This window comes from Octopus sinensis, linkage group LG14 (assembly GCF_006345805.1).
Source record: "Octopus sinensis linkage group LG14, ASM634580v1, whole genome shotgun sequence".
Taxonomy (NCBI): domain Eukaryota; kingdom Metazoa; phylum Mollusca; class Cephalopoda; order Octopoda; family Octopodidae; genus Octopus; species Octopus sinensis.
Genome location: NC_043010.1, coordinates 3,145,825 through 3,162,134, shown reverse-complemented (window position 1 = coordinate 3,162,134; position 16,310 = coordinate 3,145,825). Strand labels below are relative to the sequence as shown.

Sequence of the window (16,310 nt, the reverse complement as noted above, 5' to 3'; positions counted from 1 at the left end):
ATTTAATATAAATGAGCAGAAAGTACATGTGGTAGATATGTCAATAGTATATAACAGCAGACAAAATACTGCTAGGCATTTTGCCCGGTGTGCTAACGTTTCTGCCAGTTCTCTGCCATCTTGGTCACCCACAGTTTCTGTTTCCTTCCCAAATCATCTTGATCTGGACTTGCCACTGGATTGAAGATGGTTAAGGATATGGGGATGAGATTGACAGCAAGCAACTCATTTTCACTTTAACAAAGTTACTGCACAAGTCATCAGTCATCCTGAATGGTGACTATTTTGATGCACATCACTCAGACAGATGAACATGTAAAATGAGTGCCCTACTCTTCTACTCTGTATAAGTCTCCCTGCCTTTTCTCACAGTGCTTTGACAGAACCTACCATCTGCCACATTTCCTCTACAGGGGAATTGTGAGCAAGGCTGTCTCTCTAGGGTTGATGCCTAGAAACTCTACCCAACACATAATGTAAAGTGTTTGGCAAGTGAGTAAAACAAGTGTAGGGCTGTGAGGTCCTTTTTACCCATATCTTTCACTTGTTGTAGTCATTTGGCAGCAGCCATTTTGGAGCATTGAAGGGTTTTAGTCAAGCAAATCAACTCCAGGACTTATATTTTTTTAATCTTTTAGACTCATTTGCTGAACTGCTAAGTTATGGGGATATAAACACACCGGCACCAAGGTTTATAATAGATGACTAAGGTACCATACTATGGGACTGAATCTGGAACCATGTGGTGTTGAAGCAAACTTCTGAACCACACTGATACACCTGTACCTAAATCCATGATTACATCAAATAAATGAGAAATGGCAAAAACAAGTTGATGCCAAATATATGAGAATGGTACATTGACCTGATCTAATCTAAATTTTTCCACTGTTAGTTTTCAAGACCTATAGTGGCTGATGGTTTCATGTCATGTATACATAACTTTATGTATAATTATATGCATACTCAACACATTCATATATATACATATAACTATATATGATCATTCATATATATATATATATATAGCTGCAGGAATAGCTGTGTGGTAAGTAGCTTGCTTACCAACCACATGGTTCCAGGTTCAGTCTCACTGCATGGCATCTTGGACAAATGTCTTCTACTGTAGCCTCGGGCCGACCAGAGTCTTGTGAGTGGATTTGGTAGATGAAAACTGAAAGAAGCCCGTCGTATATATGTATATATATGTATCTGTGAGGGGTTAGGGTCGTATATATGTATATATATATGTATGTGTGTATATGTTTGCATGTTTGTGTGTTTCCCCAACGTTGCTTGACAACTGATGGTAGTGCGTTTACGTCCCTGTAACTTAGCTGTTCAGGAAAAGAGACTGCTAGAATAAGTACTAGGCTTACAAAGAATAGGTCCTGGGGTCAGTTTGCTTGACTGAAGGTGGTGCTCCAGCATGGCCACAGTCAAATGACTGAAACAAGTAAAAGAGTATATATATATATATATATATATATACACACACAATACATGTATTTATGTTTGTGCCAACAGTTCAACTCAAGCAAGAAGTATATCCTGTGCCAGTACAGAATAAGGTAGCTAAATGATGATTATATATATATATATATATATATATATATATATATACATGCACGTATAAGTGAGTGGACAAATGAAAGAAAGGAGCACTCAACACAGTAGGGGATACATGTTTTATTTAAAACATTTCGATTAGCCACATGGAGCCAAATCAAACTATTTTAAATAATATATACACCTACATACTTGTGTGTGTGTGCGCGTGTGCACACATGCACGTGTATATGTCATTTATATCTATGTATATGTTTATGTGCGTGAGTTGTCTTAGCATTTGTAGTTTGTCCCTCTGTGCCCCTTGACAACCAGTGTTGGCCTGTTTACATCTCTGCAACTTATTGGTTCAGTATAAGGGACCAATAGAGTAAGAGCCAGGCTTAAAAGAACTCTTCTAAATAGTGTTTCAGCATGACTGCTGTCCAATGACTGAAGCAAGTAAAAGATAAAAGATGTACATATGAATATGTATGTATGTATGTATGTATGTATGTATGCATGTATGTATGTATGCATGTATGCATGTATGTATGTATGCATGTATGTATGTATATATGTATGTATGTATGTATGCATGCATGCATGTATGTATGTATGTATGTATGTATGTATGTATGTACGTATGTATGTATGCATGCATGCCTCTATTTATTTATCTATCCATCTTTTTATATACCGGAGTAAACACATAAATGTGAAACAAGGTGGAAAAAAGAGTACTCAAATACCAGTGGTAGAGTAATATGCTTTATTTAAAGCAGCAGAAAATTCAACAAAACCTGTTTGAAACTCAGTAACAGGTTTTGTTGAATTTTCTGCTGCTTTAAATAAAGTATCTCTTTATATATATATATATATATATATATTTATAAGGTTGTTAGTTATGGCCGGTCAGAGAGTGACCCACCTATACTGTTAAGTGCCTTATAGCTGTGAAACCAATAAGACACCTATAAGACACAGACCATAACAAACAGCCTTCTAAATATTATTACACTAATGTTTTAGAGTGCGCTTCTTTTTCAGATATATGAACTCCTCACTGATATATACATACATACATACATACATACACACACACACGTATATGTGTATGTGTGCGTGTGTGCGTGCATGTGTGCGTGTGTGTGAATAAATAGATAGATAAGTAGCTCATCAGATAAACAGACAGACAGACAGATAGATTAGTTATGCATGCACAAACACACAAACACAGAAAAAGCAATACAGTGTTTTATTAATATCAAGTGACACAAAGACAAGCATTGTAGCATGAGATGAATTCCCAAAAGAGCTGACTCAACAGATCACTTTCAAATCCATCTTGAAGCAACTACCAAACAAGTTAAGTACTAATCCCTTCAGAAATAGTATGAACTTCATGACATCCTATTTCTCTTACTTTACAAAAACAAAACAGTGGGTCTTGTCTTTGATATTTTACTTTGGCTCCACAAGAATCTAAGACTAATCATTACTATGTTTTTTGTTATTGGTTACACGTTGCTCAAATGATATATCCACCATATCTTCTCCTCTTATCACTTATAATACAATGTGCCGATGGATCTCAGACAACATGGTTATGGTATAGTATAGTGGAAAAAAAGAGGAAGCACTCCGTCGGTTACGACGACGAGGGTTCCGGTTGATCCGAATCAACGGAACAACCTGCTCGTGAAATTAACGTGTAAGTGGCTGAGCACTCCACAGACACATGCACCCTTAACGTAGTACTCGGGGATATTCAGTGTGACACAGAAAGTGACAAGGCCGGCCCCTTGAAATACAGGTACAACAGAAACAGGAAGTAAGAGTGAGAGAAAGTTGTGGTGAAAGAATACAGCAGGGATCACCACCCCCTGCCGGAGCCTCGTGGAACTTTTAGGTGTTTTCGCTCAATAAACACTCACAACGCCCAGTCTGGGAATCGAAACCGCAATCCTATGACCATGAGTCCGCTGCCCTAACCACTGGGCCATTGCGCCTCCACTATAGTATAGTAAGGCAACAGGGTAATGCCACGAGTAGGAGAGGTTTGGACAGTAAAGGAGAAGGGTGAAATACTGTAACCCCAAAAAATTAAGAGAGGCTAAAAGATGTTTTTGAGGTGTTTTTCTGTCTTTGTGGGATGTTTATCAGATTTTTTTGTTTTCTTGAGAATTTATAAATGTTCAAAAAAAATTTTTTAAGGTCTTTTAAGCTTTTTAAAATTTTTCTTCAAATGATTTTTTTAAAAGATTTTTTGAGATTATTTTTACGATTTTTCAAGGAAACAAAAAGTTTTTCCACCTTTTCATCTTTCCTTGTCTTGTTCTTAACTTCTTTTAATTTGATTTAAATTCTCTTAATTTATTCAGTTACAGTACTTCACCCTTCTCCTTTACCTTTCAAACTTCTATTAACAGCGTTACTCTGTTATCTTATTATGCTACACCTTCTTTGAGGCCCTATACTAACCATCCTCAACCCTTCTCTCATCATCATCATCTTCAGTCTCAAACCCCTGGACAATACTGTCTTGAGTCTGAGGACCCATAGGTCCAGTAATCCATTTGCTATACCATACAAGTGACCACAACATTCCACCCTGAACAGGATGCCTGCCCTTCACAAGGTTACTCATGGACTTGAGCAATGCAAAATGAAGTGTTCTGTGCAAGAGCACAATGCATTGCTTGACTCTGGGAATTGAAACCATGATCTTGCAATCGTGAGTGTAGCACCTTAACCCCTCGGCCACACTCCTTCACACACCTTTCTATGCATAATATCAATTATTCAGAATTTCCTTCTGATGCATTTTTCGAGATCTTTTCGCTTTGACCGGCAGATTTTTAAAATAATTTCTTTGCAACTAAACACTTTTAAACTTCGTATACTGGTAGAATGTGTCACATAAAACATCTTTTTCTCTTGGCTTTCTTGAGAAAATTCTGTAGTTTGTAAGCTATTTGTTGTTTAATTTCTTGCATTTCGGCAATTTCAACCAATCAATGACGACTATTGAGACAACTAGGTGTAAGTTGAATGAGATTTGACTGCTTTTTCAAGCAGGTCAAGCAATCATGTAAAGGCTTCTTTTCCAGCTGAAGGTTTTGTAATTTGTGGAATTTGCTTGTTGTCCATCAATATTGAAAAATGTATTTCCTAGAAAGTTTACGGAAACATGTTCAGCAAATGTGGATTATTATTAATTTGGCATCAAAGTTCTTCAAGGAATGAGAATGTGAGAATAGATGCTTGGGTAGTGTTGAGGTACAAGACTCATGCCACCTAGTTTAGCAACACTGCATGATCCCAGGGTACCGTAAGCAAAATCCACAGTTATCAACAGTCAAGCCAGATCTCTAACGGTGGCACGTTAAAAGCACCAACTGATCGTGGCCGATACCAGACCCCCCCCCTGGCACCTGTGCAGGTGGCACGTAAAAAGCACCCACTACACTCGTGGAGTGGTTGGCGTTAGGAAGGGCATCCAGCTGTAGAAACATTGCCAGATCAGACTGGAGCCTGGTGCAGCCCCTGGCTTCCTAGACCCCGGTCGAACCGTCCAACCCGTGCTAGCGCGGAAAACAGACGTTAAACGATGATGATGATGATGATGTAAGTGACCATGCAATGCGAGGTGAGGGGAATGGCTCCTTAGTACATCACACAGTCTTTACAATAAATACTAGCTCTTTTCCTTTTATCAAGTTCAAAAACCTTGAAAAGAAGGCCAGAAGCGCCATCTTCCTCTCCAAGTAAATTATTAAAAAATACTTTACATTGTAAATATAAAGTGTTTGACAGCATGTTTAAAATTCCTGATTGGAGCCCTCCTTTCTTGTGATTGATTAATTAACTGTCTTCAACAAAATCTCTCATATAACTTTTTATTAGAGTTTGGTTTCACTGTAAATAATTAAATATTAAAGATTACTGACATAGCGATGATAGACACACTTACTTGTCTTGATTTTAGTATAGATTTCTTTACCTAAAGTTTATGGAGTTTTGTTCATTAATATGAAAAATAAAAGTATAAATAGCATTCAGACAACAACAGATTCCTGTTTAATTCCAGGAATACTTGTGAAGCTGAGAGCCTATGTTTGGGAAGCTGGGGAATTAATCATATCCTTATTCAGTCGTTTTGACGAATTGAGGAGAATAAAATCCAGAATCCAAGAAAACTGGTAGCTGTCAGCATCTTTTATCTTTTATTCTTTTACTTGTTTCTGTCATTAGACAGCAGCCATGCTGGAGCACTGCCTCCGAAAACTTTTTAGTCAAATGAATTGATCTCAGGATTTATTTAGTTTAAACCAGGTATTTATTCCATTGGTCTCTTTTGCTGAACAGCTAAGTTACAAGGATGTGCATGTGAGTCAATGTGCATGTGTGTGTGTGTGTGTGTGTGTGTGTGTGTGTGTGTGTCTGTGTGCTTGTGTGTGCGCATGTATTTATATATGTATGGAAATGTGCATGTGTGTCGTTGTCTTTATGAGTGTCCATCTCCCCACCCCACTTGATAACTGTTGGTTTGTTTACATCCTCATAATGTAGTGGTTTGGCAAAAGAGAGACCAATAGAATAAGTACCTGGACTTAAAATTAGTACTGGACTTGATTTGTTTGACTAAACCCTTCAAGGTGGTACTCCAGTATGGCCACAGCCCAATGAATGAAACGAGCAAAAGAAAAAAAATAAAATTATTTTCTATTTTTATTTAAGCTTTTTATTTTTATGTACCATGTGATCTGTCTTGAAGCTTCATATTTTACGTATTTATATATATTTTATATATATTTTATTTATATATTTTATATATTCATATATATATATATACTTATATATATTTTATATATTCCTATATATTTATGTTTGTTCTATATTTTTATATTTATATATATTTATATATATTTATATATTTTATATAATTATATATATCTAAATATATTTTTATATATTTTATATATTTATATATATTTTATGTATTATATATATATTTTTATATATTTTATATATTTATATATTTTATATATTTTTATATATTTTATATATTTATATATATTTTATGTATTAATATATATTTTTATATATTTTCTATATTTCTATATTTTATGTATTTATATATATTACTTCAGTATTGTCTGATACAGACTTAGTGTACTTCCTCTAAACTGGACATTAGTCACCATAATCCTCCAGAGTCCTGCTGATCAATATTCTACTTTAGAATATAATGTGATGTTAATGGCCTTTACATTAAGGTACCCATCTGTGGTCACATGGTCATAATGATTAAGACTTTGTGCTCTATAACTAGTGTAGTTGTTACTATTGTTTTTTTATGTTTTTTTTTAGCTTCAGATTTAACACTGATTGAGCAGTACTATAATAAAAACGCATTCTCATGGGGTTTAAGACTATATAATTTACTATACTCTTCCACTTTTTAAGATGACAATGTGTGATTTGAGGGAGATTTGACAGCTATTTCTAGCAGATTGAACGACCACATAGAGTTTCCTTCATGGGTTGAAAACAGTTGTGCTAAGATGACAATGTGTGATTTGAGGGAGATTTGACAGCTATTTCTAGCAGATTGAACGACCACGTAGAGTTTCATTCATGGGTTGAAAACGGTTGTGCTATGCAGAACATACAAGGCACATAAGTTTGTTTGCCCCTGTCTGATAGACAAACAAGTTACACACCTACTGCTTACCTTTAGTAAAATGTAACAATTTGCATTTACAAAATTGTATGAAAACCCTTGCTCTGCTATCAATTAGAATATAATCATCATCATCATTTTAATGCTTACGTTTTGATGTTTGCATGTATCAGATGGACACTAACATACCTAAAGGGGGCGGTCTGCAGGGGTGGCACCACTTTTGGGTCCACTATAAGCAATATGTAATTTATGTGAGGGCCCAAGGGTGGAAAACTGAAGGGCTGCCCCAGTCAGCACACTCTAGCTATGCTAGTGCAGACAGAATTTGTCGAGGCAGATTTTCTACAGCCAAATGCCCTTCCTGTTTCCAATCCTCAATTATATTTGCCAGAGAAAATAAATTTTTCTCTCAGATATGTGTAAAGACACAAGATACGTGTGTGTGTGTGTATGTGTGTGTGGTACGTAATAACGTTGTCTATTCATGGGTCGTGTATTTCTTTTCTTGAGGGGAAAATCAAAGTGGAACTTCGTGCAAATAATGACTCAAAAACCCTGCTCGAATGATTCTGCTAATCTAACCCTCTTCAGCTTTTACTCCAACACTATGCAAATTTCTAAATATATCAAATGACAGTACATCCATGAAACTGCATCAGTGAGTAAGTCATAGATGTACCATGAAACATTTGGTAGTTTATAATCTATAAAATTTCAAAAATGCAACAAAAATGAATGTAACCGTCTATTTGTATATTAAATGTCTGTCATGATGCTTTCATGATGTAATTGTCTCAGTTACAAACTCTCAAATGAATCATTGGTTATATAGCAATCTCAAGGTCTTACATTGAATCCCACTCTGTGGCGTTATGAAAAAGTGTTGTTTATTGCATAGGGGTGCACCATCCGAGCTTGATCGTTACCAGCATCACCTTACTGGCACTTGTGCCGGTGGCATGTGAAAAAACATTCGAGTTAGGTCGTTGCCAGTACCACCTGACTGGCCCTCGTGCTGGTGGCATGTAAAAGCACCCATTACACCCTCGGAGTGGTTGGCGTTAGGAAGGGCATCCAGCTGTAGAAACTCTGTCAGATCAACATTGGAGCCTAGTGCAGCCATCTGGCTCACCAGTCCTCAGTCAAATCGTCCAACCCATGCTAGCATGGAAAGCAGACGTTAAACGATGATGATGATGATGATGATGGTGTTGCCCCAAAAAGTAGTCCAGGTTCCGTCATATAGTGCAGATTCAAACATAAATTTACACAGAGAAAAGCCCCAACCTTTCGTTTGCAAGCATCACTGTGTTATTTCAACTGAAAAAGTAGGCTTTTAATTGTTGTATACATGTGAAATGATATGGCTTCAACTTTAGACTTGGTCAAAATAACACAATGATGCTTGCAAACAAAAGGCTAAGTTCTTTTACATGTATGTATCTTGCCCAGGATATCAATCGTCTGGAAGCCATTCAGCGACGTGCAACCAAAAGAATACCCTCCATCAGGCATTTGCCATATCCTGAACGCCTTACTTCCCTGGGCATGGACACATTGAAACTCCGACGTCTGGCAGCTGACTTGGCAGACACCCATAAAATTATCAACCATCGTACGAACAATAACTCTGAGCACCTTTTCAAACTCCATCCATCTAACACCCGTGGACATATTTACAAAGTTAGAAAACAGCACAGCTCCCATGACTTCAGGAAACATTTTTCATGCTAAGAGCTGCTGAAGTACTGAACAAACTGCCGGCGTCAGTTGTTAGTTGTCGGAGCACTGCATCCTTCAAAACTTCCATGCTTTCTGAGATTCACCAACACTACACCTGATTTTCTCCCCTCCATACACACACAAGCATGTATCTGACTCATACACTGTTCACTTTCCAGACATTTGTACATTACTGCATATACTCTGACAATAATTTCATTATTATTTTTAAATTTATTCCTGTATTTACCCTATGCTACAAAAACCTGGGCTACTTTTTCATGCACCATCCTGTACAATAGCCTTGGATCGACAAGTCTTATGAGGGAAATTGGGGAAACGGAACATGTATGGAAGCACTTCATATCAGAGCGTACGTGTAATTCAAAAGCATAGCCTTGTCACAAATTCTGTGTTTCTGACTAATTCTTATTTTAGCATTGAAATTTTTTGTGTCAAATGTAATGCTTATTTATTCACATTGTTTGGAATATCATCATCGTTTAACGTCCGTTCTCCATGCTAGCATGGGTTGGATGGTTTGACCAGGGATCTGGGGAGCCAGAAGGCTGCACCAGGCTCCAGTCTGATCTGGCAGTGTTTCTACAGCTGGATGCCCTTCCTAACGCCAACCACTCCGAGAGTGTAGTGGGTGCTTTTTACATGGCACCGGCACAGGTTTCACAACTGCAGTTTCCATTGATCTTTGATGTTGGTGTCCTTGACTCAATGGATCTCCTCAAGCACAGGGTCAAAACAGTGTTTCTTTACTTGCCACTGGCACAGGAGTCAGTCCAGCATCCCTGGTAACTACCGGGTGCCAGTCATAGGATTGGTTCAATTTCGAATTCGATTTCGACTTTGCTTGCCTCAACAGGTCTTTGTGTGTCCAAGGAAAGAAAGGCATGCATAAGTGGGCTGGCTACATCCCTAGCAAGGGACACAGGATGGACTCACTTGTCCTGCTGGGTCTTCTCACACACAGCATATTTCCAAAAGTCTCGGTCACTAGTCATTGCCTCGGTGAGGCCTAGCATTATCTCATAGCTTCGAGATTTCAATGATGTGATTGTTTATTTTTAGCGTGAGATTGTAGAGTAGGTATGAGAGACTGGACTGGCCAGTTTTAAGATCAAACAGGTAGGATATTTAAGCTAGATATGGCTGGTTTAAAGACATGTCTCTGTAAATGTAAAGACCTGTCTCTGTGGAATGATCAGCCACTTACAAACTAATTCAATGAGCAGATAGTTTTGTTGGTCAAATAAATGAGTGGCCATGCTAGGGCACCGCTTTGAAGGGTTTAATCAAACAAATCAACCATGGTACTTATTTTCTAAGCTTGGTATTTATTGTTGCAGTCTCTTTTTGCCAAATCTCTAAGTTATGGGGATGCAAACAAACCAACACCAGTTGTCAAGCAGTGGTGGGGGACAAACACAAACACACAAACACATTCTTTTATTCTTTTACATGTTTCAGTCATTTGACTGTGGCCATGCTGGAGCACCGCCTTTAGTCAAACAAATCGACCCCAGGACTTATTCTTTGTAAGCCTAGTACTTATTCTATCGGTCTCTCTTGCCGAACCGCTAAGTTACGGGAATGTAAACACACCAGCATTGGTTGTCAAGAGATGTTGGGGGGGGGGGACAAACACAGACACACAAACACACACATGCACACATATATATATATATATATATATATATATATATATACATATACATATATACGACGGGCTTCTTTCAATTTCTCTCTACCAAATCCACTCACAAGGCTTTGGTCGGCCCGAGGCTATAGTAGAAGATACTTGCCCAAAGTGTCATGTTAAGGAACTGAAATTGAGCCCACATGATTGAGACACAGTCTCCTTAATTAAATACCCAGCCCTGTGTCTACATTATATTAATAATCAAATAAAAGAATAAAAAGGAATCGTAGACGTTTTGCCATAATTTTGTCTGGTGTTTAGAATATTTGCTGCAATTTTTTCCCTTGAATTCTTACGTCATAGTAACCAAGAAATATTAGCTACAAATTAAAGATTTAAAATGATTTATAATTGCAAAGTGGAATTTATATATTCATTGTTTTTATTTCTTTTTAAGAAAACACTTAAATTACTTTTTAATTTAAAAATTCTTCATCAAAAGGTGCACTGTTAAATTTGATTCCCCTGCGATTGTCTGCAATTCCATTATGCACACGCAAAAGCACAAGCACACACACGCGCACACTCACACACACATACACACTTACACACACACACACACAGAAACAAACACACACACAATGAGTGCATACTCACTTACACACACTCCAAAACACATACACAGAAGTAAACATATAAAAAGAGAGACAAATTCGTTTAGTTTTGGTTAATTAATGGCTAAAAGTTTTTTTTATTGATTATCTATAAATTGTCGACATTTGTAAATAACAATTCAATGCCCAGCCCATCCCCAGCCCACCCCAGCCCACCAAATACCAATGCACTCTGTAACACCAAAAACTTTGTCATTTCTGCTTTTATGCTTAACACACATACACACATGAGAGAAACTCAGGGTGGATAGTAAGCATTAATGAAGTAAATTGTTTGCAAAAATGAATTGACAGTGTGATTAAGAAGTTCACTTTGCAACGACATGGTTTCAGGTTCAATACCACTGGGTGTCACCTTGGCCAAGTGTCTTTTACTCACCCCAGGCCAGCCAATGACTTGTGAGTGAATTTTGTAGATGTAAACTGTGTGGAAGCTCATCACACATACACACACACACACATGTATTCTTTTACATGTTTCAGTCATTTGACTGTGGCCATGCTGGAGCACTGCCTTAAAAGGTTTCAGTCAAAGAAATCGACACAGAACTTGTTCTTTGTGAGTCTGGTCCTTATTATATCAGCCTCTTTTGTTGAACCATTAAGTTACAGGGACATAACCACCCCAGCAGCGGTTGTTAAGCGATGGGAACAGGTACAAACAGAGACACACCACTTACATACATACATCATCATCATCATCATCATCATTATCATCGTTTAACGCCCGTTTTCCGTGCTGGCATGGGTTGGACGGTTCAACCAGGGTCTGGGAAGCCAGGGGCAGCACCAGGCTCCAGTCTGATCTGGCAGTGTTTCTACGGCTGGATGCCCTTCCTAACGCCAACCACTCCATGAGTGTAGTGGGTGCTTTTTATGTGCCACTGGCACAGGGGCAGAGGAGGCTGGCAACAGACACGATCGGTTGGTGCTTTTTATGTGCCACCAGCACAGAAGCCAGTCAAGGCACGTGCTGGTATTGGCCACGTTTGGATGGTGCTTTTTACGTGCCACCGGCACAGGTATCACAACTACAATTTCCATTTGATTTTCATTTTGATGTTGATGTACTTGACTCAATAGGCCTCCTCAAGCCCAGCAGGTCACCCTACGATCCAAGATAAGCACAGCAGGCCCCCCTGTGATCCAAGGTATTCTGAATGGGCTGGGGCTGGTTATGTGAAGCTGGTGTAGGATACGCCGTGAACTCTATTTATTGGGTCTTCGCAGTCACAGCATATCTCCAGAGGTCTCGGTCTTTCATCATTGCCTCTGTGAGGCCCAACATTCAAAGGTCATGCTTGACCACCTCATCCCATGTCTTCCTGGGTCTACCTCTACCCCAGATTCCTTCAACTGTTTGGGAGTGGCACTTCTTCACACATCTCTCCTCATCCATCCGTAGTACATGACCATACCAGCACAAACGTCTTTCTTGCACACTACATCAGATGCTTTTTATGTCCAACTTTTCTCTCAGGGCGCTCACACTCTGTCGTGTGTGCACACTGGCATTACACATCCAGCGGATCATGCAAGCTTCATTTCTTTCGAGCCTATGCATTTCCTCAACAGTCACAGCCTATGTTTCACTGCCATGCAGCATGGCAGTTCACATACATGCATCGTACAATCTACCTTTCACTCTGAGCAAGAGACCGTTTGTCACCAGTAGGGGTAGGAGCTTTCTAAACTTTGCTCAGGCTATTCTTATTCTAGTGGTGACACTCTCTGAGCATCCACCCCCACTACTAACTTGACACTTGCCCAAGGTATCAACTACTTCTAGTTTCTCACCCTGTGTGATGGAATCTGTTTTCTGAGCATCTGTGGTGTCTATTGTCCCTGTGCATTTGCCGCACAAGAAGTCTATCTTCTCAGTTAATCTTCCTTTGATGTTGCTGCACCTCTTATGTATCCTTAGCTTACACTGGGTACATCTTATGGAGTTTCTACCTACACCTTTTCTACAGATCGAGCAGGGTCACCTACCTGAGGGGGAGTGAGATGAGTTTTCATTCCTACTTACTAGTATTTTGTGACTCTAAGGCCTTTTGATTCTAAACCTTGCTTCCACACTCGAAATTTCTTTTCTAGTTCCAGTAGTGATTCTGCTATGAGGGCTAGGTCATCAGCATAGAGGAGCTCCCTGGGACAGCCCATCTTGAATTCCTCTCTTATTGCCTAGAGGACTATAATGAATAAAAGGGGACTGAGGCCTGAACCTTGGTGGACCCCTACTTCTACCCGGAATTCTTCACTATACTCATTGCCAATCCTAACCTTAGTAACAGCCTCTCTGAATAGGGCCTGTACAGCCCTTATTAACCATTTGTCATCTCCAGTTTCCACATCGCCCACCAAATAAGGGACCGGGGGACCCTGTCAAAGTCTTTCTCCAAGTCCACAAAAGCTAAATATAGGGGTTTATCTTTAGCTATGTATTTCTCCTGCAGTTGTCAAACCAGGTATAAGGCATCAGTGGTGCTTCTACCCAGCACAAAACCGAACTGCATCTCATCTAAGCAGACTCTCTCCCTAATGAGATGGGCTATGACCCTCTCCGTGACCTTCATCACCTGATCCAGCAGTTTCATACTCCTGTAGTTATTTCTATCAAAGCATTGCCTTTACCCTTGTAGCAGTTGACTATTGTGCTGCTATGCCAGTCATTGGGTATGACTCCATCATGAACTACCTGGTTTACAATGGGGGTGACTAGGCCATAGCCTACACCACCAGATGTTTTAAGCATCTCATCAGTGATTCCTGATGGGCCGAGGGCTTTTCCTGGCTTCATACACTTAATTGCTTTATCTACCAGGGAGCTGTCTATTCGAATAGCTCCAGGGAGCTGTCTAGAGCTATCCGACGAATTGCTTCTTTCAGTTTCCTTCTACCAAATCCACTCAAAGGCTTTGGTTGGCTCGAGGTTATAGCAGAAGACGCTTGCCCAAGATACCACGCAGTGGAACTGAACCTGGAACCATGTGGTTGGTAAGCAAGCTTCTTACCACACAGCCATGCCCATATATATATAAATTTAAATAATAAGGGTAAAAACTTGAATATTAATTTGATTAATATCAATTTAAACCAGTGGCCTAGCATATTGTAAAAATCTGAAGATTCAGAAAAATTATATTACAGACATTTAAGAGGGATGACCACTAGGTGGATATCCAATATGCTAAATGTAGACCCCATACAATCTGACCATATGGGATCTACATTTAGCATGTTGGATGTCCACCTAGTAGTCATCCCTCTTATATGCATGTAATATACATATATATATATATATATATACACTTGCTTGTGTATGTGTGTGTGGTGTGTGTATGTATACATCTGTGTGTGCTTGTGTTTGTGAACAGTTCTACAAATGAGCCCAATGGACTAAGAGTTAAACTCAATAATAAGCAGTGAGGTCGATTTATTCAACTAAACTCATGAAGACGGTGCCCCAGCTTGGCCGCAGTTCGGTGACTGAAACAAATAAACCATAAACGATATAGCACTTTAGGATAACATGTTAAAATATTGTCTAAGAAAAGTATTTACCAACAAACGTGTGCGCACGTGTGTGTGTGTGTGTATTTTGCTGATATACAACGAAAGATAAACTTACACACACGCACAAACATATTACGGAACTATTCCATTTGTGAGGCCAGAGTCATACATTGGTTGTTTCCCTTGCATCGAGCTTGCGTTTTTCGATTGGAGCAAATGAGAATGGGAGAGGAAGAGTCGATATTGGGGCGGGGCAAGGCGGTGAGCTGGCAGAGTCGTTACCACGCCGGGCGAAGTGCGTAGCCGTATTTCGTCTGCCGTTACGTTCTGCGTTCAAATTCCGCCGAGGGCGACTTTGGCTTTTCATCTTTTCGGGGTCGATAAATTAAGCACCAGTTATGCACTGGAGTCGATATAATCGACTTAATACCTATGTCTGTCCTTGTTTGTCCCCTCTATGTTTAGCCCCTGTGGGCAATAAAGAAATAGATATTGGGGCGGAGATGATATAGTGAAGGAGAGGGTGTAGGAAGTGCGATCGAACTATAAGGAAAATATATAAGTTAATAAAAAAAAAAAAAAAGAGAGAGAGAGAGAGAGTTTATCTTTTATCCTTTATCTATTTCTGCTATTAGATGGCAACAAATGCTAACGGATAGCCTTGAAAAGTTTAGTCAAACAAATCAACTCCAGTACGGAATCTATTTTGAGTCCGATGCTCATTCTGTCGGTCTCTTTTGCCAAACCGCCATGTTATGGGGATGTAAACAAACCAACACCGGTTGTTAAGTGGTGGGAGGTGAACAAACATAGAACCAAAGGCATACATATACACACACTTCTTCTTCTTCTTCTTCTTCTTCTTCTTCTTCTTCTTCTTTTTCTTCTTCTTCATTTTCTTCTTTTCTCCTACTTCTTCTTCATTTCCCTTCTTCCATTTCTTCTTTTTCTTCTTTTTTCTTCTTTTTCTTCTTTTTCTTCTTCTTTTCTTCATTATCTTCTTCTTCTTCATTATCTTCTTCTTCATTATTTTCTTCTTCATTTCCTTCTTCTTTTACTTCTTCTTCTATTACTTCTTCTTCATTTCCCTTCTTCTTCCACTTCTTCTTCTTCCACTTCTTCTTCCTCTTCTTCTTCCTCTTTTTCTTCTTCTTCTTCTTCTTTTTCTTTTTCTTCTTCTTCTTCTTCTTCTTTTTCTTCTTCTTTTTCTTCTTCTTTTCCTTCTTCTTCTTTTTATTCTTCTTTTTATTCTTCTTTTCTTCTTCTTCTTCTTCTTCTTTATGCCCCCCCCACTACATGATCTCTACTTATCCCAAAACCATATTTTTATTTACTATCTGTTTCCACCTGATATAAGTAAAAAAAAAACGGTGTCTGGAAGGCATACAATGTGACAGCACATCTTTCATGCAACTCTGATGAAATGCCACTAGGCGTGCAAAGAATAAGTCCTGGGGTCGATTTGTTCAACTAAAAGCAATGCTCCATCATGGCCACATTCAAA

General features: G+C 38.8%; 1 protein-coding gene across 7 annotated transcripts in view; it reads left to right on the top strand.

The window, feature by feature from the left end:
* The window catches only part of LOC115219537 (protocadherin beta-15-like), a 177,645-nt gene that overhangs the window by 52,288 nt on the left and 109,047 nt on the right, over positions 1–16,310 (top strand). The window contains exon 4 of one of the 7 annotated variants that reach the window (XM_036509244.1): positions 581–596. The exons of the other annotated variants lie outside the window; for them this stretch is intronic. Coding sequence (XP_036365137.1) covers positions 581–584 — 4 coding nt within the window. The 3' untranslated portion in view covers positions 585–596. Of the gene's footprint in view, positions 1–580; positions 597–16,310 lie in introns of those variants that run through there. 7 annotated transcript variants of the gene reach the window in all.